Here is a 10,807-nt window from a genome sequence, read left to right on the forward strand (position 1 = left end):
GAAGCCCACAGATTCAATAAACATAGCTATGAGAGATAAATGCGTATTGATTCGGATTTGGCTGAGATCTTTGAGAAAAATACTTGCTCAATAAAATGTGGGAAATATACACACCAGTCACAATTTATGAATCAGCGTTCAAAATACGAGTACTTAGTATTTTAAAAATGATTGTTAGTTTCAAATAATTTCCAATGTAAAATTTTGTTACGGAAAAGCAAAAGTGGTTTGAGACCGTTCCCAAACTACGAAAATTGGTTTGTTTTGTGGAAAAGGAATCAGAACATTATTTAGGGGGATTATAGTCGTATATGGCCATACAAATTGTGGATGTTGTGTATGTGAGGCCTCAAAGATTATTATGTTGAGTAAGTTAAGGATAAATAAAAAATCCTAACTTTGTGAGGAACAAATAGAAACAGTATAGATGTAAAAAATGTAAAGAATTTTTTAGTTACACCCGATAGATTCTTCCTAATGTTGCTATAAAACGTATTTTTTTAGATTAACTCCCAGGCTAAACTGTTGGCTCTTCTATCAGACACATGAAGAAGTCCAAGGTATTCACACTTTTCATAAATAATAAAAAAGATCAGAGGTCATGGAACATCCGCAGACAGACGTCCAAGTTAGACTCAGCCACTTGTGTAAAAACATGGCCGCCACAAATCGCCAAGTGGCAATCAGCTAACAGATGGCGTTAGTGGCGAATGCGTCCCGCCACCACCCCGATCACATTTCGTTGACAGCATGACACTAAAATGATGATTGGTAAAACTGCAGCAGTAATACTTGAATGAAATTTCTACAAAAAAAAAAATAGATTTGTTCGAAGAAACTCTCAAGGAATTTTGGGATGGGATGAGACCTGGAAGAAATCTTGGAATAATCCACATGAACATGGGGAGTAATATTTGCAAGGTTTGTTGAAAACCTTTAAGTTATTTATTATAAACACTAAAAATAAACCTTTCTAAAGTTTCTCGGAAGAAATTCTGTAGAAATCTTTGGAAGATCTCCTAGAGTAAAAACTGGAGAATACGGTTGAAAGATTAATGAAAGAATATTTGGAAGAAATCGTAGGATAGTTTTGGAAAATACTTGAGGAAATTACAGAAAGTATTATTAAGGACTTCCTGGAATAAATGCTGGAGAAATTCTTCTAAGCATTATTTGAAAAATTGTTGGAAGATTTCCTGGAAGAGCTCTGTATGAGACACGGATAGTATTTTATATCAAATCCTGAAGCTTCTCCTCGAGGAATCTGAGCCAAAATTCTTGAATAGCCTGTTGACCCGTTATAGTCTCTGAAGGTTTATTTGAAGCCTGTACAATTTTGCATCAGGATTCAATGCAAGAAGAATAAGAAAAAATGATATTTTAGAGATCATTTTGGTTAAAATAGATACTTTAGGGACCTTCAATTGAAAATAGAGACTTTTTAGAGACTTGCATTAAATAGAGACCAAGTCATGAGCATTCATTGGTACAACTTTTGTTATCGTTCGTATTCAAAAGATGAATATCCTTTATACAAATTTGACATAATTAGAGCAAACTGCAAGGTTGTTATAATTTCCTCTTCTATTTTTATATAACAAATGAATGAACAGCAAAAGCGCTCCGCGAAAAATGAATCGCTCGGCATGTGTGCTAACGATCAATTGTTCGCAAACCAAAGTCATAACTTTTGGGGGATTTTTACGTTTTTTATTCCACGATCTGCCTTGTGGTATGTCATTTAAGATTCGAATGTCAATCGGGTATGCTTTGAGTGAAAAATTATGCCATGAACGCGTTCTGATTCATGTTAATCGCGGCTTGTTACAACATCCGACAAACGGTTTGTTCGATTCTATACCATTATCCGGAATGCAATTTACCGGAAGACCATTTACCGGAATGTACCATTACCCGGAAAAACCATTTACCCGGATGTACCATTTACCAGAATGCACCATTACCCGAAAGCCAAATCTCCCATTTTCGACGACCTTTCATTGATGCGCAGTACAAATTATGTCACGCTAACCATGGACATTCTCGACTTCCTCGGTTTCATAAACACTATTTCAATAGACATCTCCAAACAGCTATGGACCAAATATGTTTTTCTTCGTGTCAGTGTTACGACTCAACTGGTACAAAACCTGCTTCTCAGCTGTTCTAGGAGCATTTCTACAGTTATTAGCTGAGAGCCTATGTCAACCGACCATTTTTGCATTCGTTCATAGTTTGACAAGTATGTTAGTACTCTAGCTCTGAAACGTTGTCAAATATGTCAACCAGAAATAGTTTTGAACCGGCGGTATTCAATTCTACCAACCTCAGCTTGATCTTTCTAAATAACTTCACTTTGCCGCAACGTAAGCTTTAAACTATTAACGAATATCACGATACCAAAATTTGATTGACCATGTAATTTTGTTGGCGACCTAATTAGAAAAGAATCGCCTGATATAGATCGGGAAACTATGTCTTCAAATTTAGGCTATAAAACTAAACATTACAGGCAAGGACAGAAAGAATGAAAAGAATTTTTAATTTTCTTTTATGTCTGAGACCATTTGGAAGGTACCATCACTATAAATCGAAATCAAAAAAAGCCTAACAAGTTAGATAGGTTGCATTTTAGTAAATGGAACATCCCAGCATTTAAAAATGTTTGGCGTTTTGATGGTTTTCTTATTTTCTTACGTTAAAACAGATCAAAATCCAATTTCAATATTGTATCAAAATATAAAAAATACTTATCTTGCGAGGGAAACAACATACAACAGTTGAATTCTCATGTCAGCTTTATGGTTTGGGGAAAGTTAAAAAAAATCAAGACAAAAACTAGGAGTGCCTTGGTGATTTAAAGTAGAGACACTATTCGCCATTGTAACGTCCATCTTTGGAACCTCAATAGATCTACTTTTCCGCTGATTCTGATTGATTGTGCTATTTTTCTCCGAATGTCATAACTCTGAATGTCTGTACCCCGAATTCAATATCAGTGTAATAAACAAGAAAGAACAATAAGCAATCAAAATAATAAGATATTTGGTCATTTTCGACTAAACACATTTTGCAAAAAATGTCGTGATCGGTGGAACTCGAAAGAACGCCAACCAAATAAAGAAGGGTGAATAACAGATGACCCAAAATAGGTCATTCTAGAAAAAGGGATATACGGGGGATTATAATCGGTTGATTGTCGTTTGCTGAAACGACATTCGGCGTATTGACACTCGGCTAAAAGTATTAAAATTTCTAATCATTGCTTATTTATTAACATTTAGACACTTGGAGAATCGACGGTGGAATATTGAACGTAAAGTAATATAGTTGTAGCCAAATTAAGCCAGTTCAGCCAAGACAAGCTGAAAATATAAGTTGAAAGAACAGCTTATTTTTGAAAGAAGGGTGAATCATTTACGAAATGCAAATATATGAAGATGGTGCATATTGACATGATCAAGTATGAAGATATCTTAGACTCCTCTCTGGTGCTTATGTGTTTTGAAATAAGAACCTAATCGTTGGTAGTCATTTTAAATATTTTTATGTTAACATACTGACCTGAATGACTGTTAAACGGTTACAAGGACGGTAATGAAACAAGTCGAAAAATGGAGATATAATTTTCCGGTAAATGGTCCTTCCGGGTAATGGTTTTCCGGTAAATGGTTCATTCCGGTAAATGGTTTTCCGGGTAATGGTCTTCCGGTAAATTGCATTCCGGGTAATGGTTTTCCGGGTAATGTCGGAGAACCGTTTGTTCTGCGACAAACAGTGCATCGGATGTTCCATTTGTCCTTACTATGCGCGCGTGATGAGCTGTTCAAATCATGCTGCTGCAAGAGCAACGGCCCTCTTAGACCATTCAAATACTATGTTTTTAGTCGCTAGAGGCGATTTTTTTCCCATCCTTGGTCCTACCCACTTCCCATGCCACTGATTCAAATATTAGTCGCGACGCTTGGAGATTGAGGAAAAATAAATTTGAAAAAAAATAGTCTTTATTTTTGCTGGATCCATAATATATAATGATTGACTCTTTTGTTTCGACATTAAATTCAACATAAATCTATAGTTCTCGAAATATAAATAGGTATTTTTCGAACAAAATTTAATAAAATTCATTTAAAAAAAAAAAATTAATTATCTATCTAAAACATACATCGCTGAAAATTTGACAGTAAACGTAAAATTTACTGAACATTCAAGAAAAATGAGAACAGCAATAGCCCCTTTAATCCCGAGGCCTTCAAAACACGAAAAAACGGAAATTATTGATGTTTTTTATGTAAAAAACTAATTTTTGTATAATCTCATATTTTTTTATGAAAATTCAAAATATTAAGCTTTTTTTTCGTCCAAGAAATTTGAAAACGGTCAAGTGGTTCAAAAGTTATATACAGTGGGATTCCGTTATTGGCAACAAAGTCGAAATTTTCAGTTGCCAAAAACGGAACCGTGCCAAAATCGGAACCCTTATTTTAAATTTTATTTTTCAACTATTGGTTTTGAAAACATCATTAAAATGTTATTACATCATCCTTGTAGAATCATATGGCATCAAGACTTCAGAACGGTTCACTTCGAAGCAGTTTTCCGTAATATTGTACTATGCTCTGAATCTATAGCGCCGTGATGTTAATTGTGACAAACGTTCTACATTCTTACTTTTCACGCCTCAATGTCTCAAGGATTTTCAGAAGCTTTATGTACACTATTTGTATGAGTGGACCATGTAAAATCAATAATCGCAAAAGTGACCTTTATATAAGAACTGAGCATTTTCCTAAAACTGTGTAAGAATACGAAAAAAACAAAATTTAATACTGTTTTCATACAAAGACGTATTTACAAAACAAATGCGCTGAGTATTGCAAAACGGCATGAGTTTTTTTATTTAATGAATATTGAAAATCAGTTTAACTTTAAGGCTTTAGCGTAAAATTTTACAATATTCGGTAAGTTTAGAAAACCCTCCTGTTTGCACAGGTAATGGGATTTCGGACCATCCGTTTAGCAAAACTCGGCTTTGTGGTAGAGTTCGCTTTTAGCTGAAATTTCATTTTAATCCATTAGATTTAAGTTCACATTTGGTAAGTTTAGTTCACTAATTTTAAGTTAATGTTGCATGATTAGTTGTAAGTAGCGTAAGTTGGTTAGTGTAAATATTTGCATGACTGTTTGCCTTACATTTTCAGTCCTTTTTCGTATTCTGACTCCTGACCTGTCCAACAAACTAACAATGAATAGGTAATTTACTTTTCGTACGTATTTTCGTCCAACTAGCGTGTATGATTGCTGTGCTGTCTCAAATGATAGTGAGTGTGATATGTGTGGTGTGCATAGTCAGTTTCGCTCGTTAAACGGCCGGTCACTCAGCCGTTGCTGGCGCTCGCCCCGCAGCTAATAATTCGGACGACTGGGTGCCGTCCTGAACACCTCCTTTAATTTATGTTTCTGATAAAGTAAAGCATTTCATAATTAATGAATGACTGCAATCAAAAGGGCAAACATAAACAACTAATCAAAAAAAGTAATCTACAAGAAAACGCTAGGGCTCTGAAGCATTTTGTTAGGAATATTGCTGCGATATTTCCGAAAATTCACAAGTCTTCAATAAATTTTAAAAAAAAAATCATTATTCTTAGGCTACCACTAGCACTCCTCAAATTTCTCTGGAAACCTTTCCAAAATCTACAAGATTTTGCCAGAAATTTTCAAAATACCACTACAAATCCACATTATCCAGCTAGGAATTACCAGGATGCCATAGAAAACTCAAGAGCTTATTAGGAATCACAAAATTTCGGACTTAATCCTCAATAACCAATTATATATTCTCAGGATCCCTCAAGAAACCCTCAGTGTTCGCTAGGAATCTGCGGACATTCTCAAGAATCCGTTAAAATTTCTGAGAAGTCCCTTATGAACTAAGAACTCCCTAAGGATTTTCCAGGGTTCAGTTAGGAAATTAATAGTCCCAGCTCGCAAGGAATATTTTAATTATATTGAGACCCGTATCCTAGCTTTTAGTAGTTAATGATATTTATTCCTCCAAATATAATCGACGAAAACAGAGCTCTAGTATGTAATCGGTTCGTATTTTACCTGCCATTCAGATAAATAAAGCAACAGAAACGATAATATTCACAAAAAATTACAAATTTGTATGGTGTTCAAAAATGTTGCCAAAAACGGATCCATTTTGTTGCCAAAATCGGGGGGTGCCAAAAACGGAATCGCACTGTATTTTTAAAAATAAATTTTTTGTAAAATTGCGATTTTTTCGGTCACCCTATTTTGGAAATGGTCACCCTAATAAAACATATCCAAAAACACGTGTATCCGGATTAGGAACAAAATAGCCAATTTCCACGGAATTCGGTGACCTACTAGATCGGTTTTTCATGGAATGGCTGCAATATAATTCCAAATCACACAATAATTCAATTCAAATACTTTTAAAACATGTAAATGGCTTTGAGCTAAGAAAATACCACTAATTCGTAAATATTGAGGACAGTGCTTGTTAAAATAAATAAATAACATTTAACGTTCGCATTGCAAAAGAATAAGAAAAAGAACTGATAAATGTTACCCAAGTAGACAGTAATTTGGGATAAACGAAGTTTAATGTCTTCCCTTAGACATGTCGCTGAATTATAATGATTTAAGTCCATTTGATCATTTGCACAAACTAACCCATATTGTGTTGTTAGCTATCCAGCCAGTTTTAAATACCTTTGACTGTAGACTGATTAATGTCAGCCGTCCAGAACACGATAAGCAATGAAAATTTATAACCACCGAATTTTGCTTTCCATTGCTGTCCCACTTTGCTAATGTATATAAGGCAAAATAGTAACCCAAGTGCAACATTCCCAACTTCTATAATGCAGTGTTCAAAAGCAATTGCGTTGCTCTATTGTCTGTTGGCGGTGCAGTTCGTTTGCTGCATTTATCGTCCCCAGCATGCAGTTGGTAAGAATGATTTATCGCTTAACGGTGGAATAGATACTTTTGAAGTCGAAATATTTCAATAAAGGAAAAAAGCTCAAGCAGGCTTTTCAATCCGGCAACAATCATGAACGTGGCCAAGTTTACCCGATGGAACATGGACTGGGACACTATTACCAGGGGGACATTATCTTGAATCCCGGGCGTTCTGGGCTCATATTCAAGGAGATGAGATGGCCCAAAGGAGTTGTGCCTTATAAAATAATGGCATCAAATTTTTGTAATTATTCATGTAATAATCTGTTCAGCATATTTTATATTTATTTTGAGAATTACAGCTACAACGGATTTACAAACCATCCAAAGCGCGATTGATCAATACACGATGCTGACCTGCGTTCGATTTGTTCCTCGATCCAATGAGACGTACTTTGTATCCATCTGGAACAACCAAACTGGGTGTCACTCGAACGTTGGATTCTACGCAGACAACAACTACCATCAGATAAATCTGCAATCGCCAGGATGTACGACTTTCACGGGTACACCGGTGCATGAGCTTATGCACTCACTTGGAGCATTTCACGAGTTCACGCGAACCGATCGTGACAGCTTCATCAGCATCAACCGTTCGGCCTTACTGCCGCAGTATCAGACCGATGACTTCTTTGACTCTAACTTCGGAATCACACCGCCTCAGTATGTGTCCACCTATTCCACGCGTTACAACTTCAACTCGGTGATGCATTATTCGCGGTATGCCGGGGCAGCTAGCTCGGTCACTCCAGTGATGTCCCCGAAGAAGTTGTGGTTCACCGATTTCGGGAATAATTATGGATTGACGAGCACCGATGTCCAGTTGGTGCGGGCGATGTACTGTCCCTTGGGATAATCTAACCAATGATGGGTTCCGCAAAGGTATGAATCATTTGGTATAAAAGCTGTTCTATCTGAATATTATAGATTTAAAGACTTTCTCAGCTGTACAATAAAGTGATGAGACTAAACTAAGACCATCGCCAATTAGAACGATACAACATACAAACCATTGGGATTCACTTTAAATTTAAACTTTTAGTCACCATGTTTCAGGTTATCCCCTTGGCTGTTGTTGTTGTTCTGCATTTCGTTTCACGGCATTCCATTTCGCTTTACTCCGTTTCATTAGCCGAATGACGTTTGAACAATTTTTGATCGTCCAATGTTCAGATTAGCGAGGTGCAAATTAACCCGTATGGGCCATTATAGGAGTAGTGGCTGTCAAGTGGCCAAAGAATTTAAATAACGCATCAGTTTTAACCTTTTCAGAAACGATTGAATTGGATGACCATGTTTTATGTATTTGATTGATCCTACAAATGGTTATGTTCGGGTTCCCCGGGACACGTCAAATTTCCTATACAGAGGTAAATTTGTGGGGTGTTGTTATCCGACATTCTAGTGACATGCTCGACCCACCGCAACGTCCTAAATTTTGTGAGATGGAAAATGGTTGATTCTCCCAGCACCATCCGCCTTCTCTACGTTCCGTCTTCTATCTGCATTCCGCTGTAGATAGTCCGCAATATCTTTCGTTCGAAAATACCTACGGCGCGTTCATTCTCTGCACGTAGGGTCCATGTTTCGTGCCCATAGAGGAGTAGCGGTCTAATCAGCGTAGATGGTTAACTTCGTGCGACGGCGAACCTTGCTCGATCGAAGAGTTCTGTGGAGTCCATGAATAGGCACGATTTCCAACAACAATGTGTCTTTGGATTTCTCTGCTGATGTCGTTGTCAGCCTAAGTACACGAATTCTTCAACCACCTCGATTTCATCACCGTCAATATGAGCTCGAAGTGTCCTCTCTTGAGCACCTCGCTACCATGTACCTCATCTTCGACACACTGATCTTCAGTCCGATTCGCGTAGTTTCAGCCCTTGACGGATGTAGATATCCGCCATCGTCTCAAAGTTGCGTGCTACAATATCAATATCGTCGGCAAAACCAAAAGCCTCACGGACTTTCTCAAGATCTTGCCACTTGTGTCTATCCCCGCTCTTCTTATCACACCCTCTAACGCAATGTTGAACAGTTAACACGAAAGACCATCATCGGCAATATTCTTCATCGTAAAAATACCTATCGAGGTCTATGTTCAGAATTTTTATAGAGGTCAATAGGCGACCTCTGGCGATTTTTCTTTGTAAAAGTAAGCTTTCCCATAGTAAATCACATACAAACTTTGAACGGCTGGCGTAAAATATAGTTTTAGCAAATTAGTGAAATTTGGCACAGTTGTTATGGGACCTAAATGCAATCCAAAAAGTGGACTGGAGCGAGAATTTAAATTTTGTCCCACACTACTCTACATCCTTCAAGACATGACCTGCGCCACAATGTTACGCCAATTAGCTCGATCCATGGCTGCTAACCTCCAGTTAGCCACACACTTCTAAGATCCTACTCCACTTGGTCAATCCACCTAACTCGTTGCGCTCCCCTTCGTCTTGTACCGGCCGGATTTGAGGTGAACACCATTTTTGCGCGATTATTATCCGGCATTCTCACAACGTGTCCCGCCCATCTTACCCTTCCAGCTTTGGCGACTTTCTGAATACTGGGTTCACCGTAGAGCTGCGCAAGCTCGTGGTTCATTCTTCTCCTCCATACGCCGTTCTCACATACTCCGCCAAACATCTTCCTAAGCACACGTCGTTCAAAAACTCCTATCGCTTGCAGGTCCTCCTCGAGCATTGTCCACTCATGCCCGTAGAGGACTACCGGTCTTATCAGCGTCTTGTACATTAGTACGGAAGTGAAGTTTACCAGACCGCAAGGACGACTTCCGGCAACGATGAGTCTTCGAATTTCTCTGCTGCAGTTGTATTCCGACGTTATCAACTATCTGAGGTAGACAAGTTCGTCCACCACCTCGAACTCACCCCCGTCGATCAAAAATCGTTCAATCTTCGTTTCTACCTCTTGGTGATCTGGAGCCAAAAGTTTTTCGTCCTCCGCGCGTGATATATAAGATATTCCCGTGCCACCTTCGCTACTGGCCAGATCACCATTAATGTGCTCATCGTAATGCTGCCGCCACCTTTCGACCACCTCACGTTCGTTTGTGTGAAGATTTCCGTCACAGTCTCTGCACATGTTGGCTGGTAGCACAAAGCCTTTGCGTAAGCGGTTCAGCTGCTCGTAAAACTTCCGTTTGTCTTTAGCGCGGAACAGCTCCGGAAGACCGAGTTTTGTCTATTCTATTGCTGGCCTATTTATACCGTGCTTCGTTCGCTGTCGTGCGATGTTGCAGCATTCTCGCCCATGCTGCATTCTTCAAATCCTTCAATTGCTCGCATTTGCCGTCGTTTCTCTGATTCGGAGTCACTGAAACTAATGCTGCTGCTGTGGTGCTGCCTATGACGGATCGCATGTGCATCAACCCATCTTCAAGAGTGGCGGCGCCATGCTGCTCTTCTGTTGGTAGGGCCACTTCCAATTGCTACGCGTATTCTTGGGCTACTTCTAAGTCCCGTCGAAATGTTTTTTTTTTCTTCTAAGCAATGGGGGGATAATCAGCTCAACAGACTCCGGACCGAGGTCCGGGAGTGTGGGGTTGGGGACCATTTACTACATGCAAGCAGTAAACAGGACTACACCCCCGACCCACTAAACCATTTCCATTGCCGCCAAACCCTTCGTCTCTCCGGGACCACCAAGAAGGCATTGCTTCGGAGAGGGACTATTGCACATCGCATCCTCCAGGTTAGCTGCGTAGCCATGCAGCAACGAACATCGATGACACGCTTAGGGGGGTCCACCAAGGTAGCATGCTGGCGCTTTGCCAGCTTCCCAGGTGGTCCTC

The 10,807-nt window shown here is 38.8% G+C and overlaps 1 protein-coding gene across 1 annotated transcript; it reads left to right on the forward strand.

Annotated features, from left to right (window-relative positions):
- Nucleotides 1-7,345: 7,345 nt before the first annotated feature.
- LOC5577728 (astacin) lies at nt 7,346-7,852 on the forward strand. The gene has a single exon (XM_021839604.1). The coding sequence runs from the start codon at nt 7,346-7,348 to the stop codon at nt 7,850-7,852; it is 507 nt and encodes a 168-aa protein (XP_021695296.1).
- The last annotated feature ends 2,955 nt before the right edge of the window (nt 7,853-10,807 follow it).

Source organism: Aedes aegypti, chromosome 2, assembly GCF_002204515.2.
Source record: "Aedes aegypti strain LVP_AGWG chromosome 2, AaegL5.0 Primary Assembly, whole genome shotgun sequence".
Classification (NCBI taxonomy): Eukaryota; Metazoa; Arthropoda; class Insecta; order Diptera; family Culicidae; genus Aedes; species Aedes aegypti.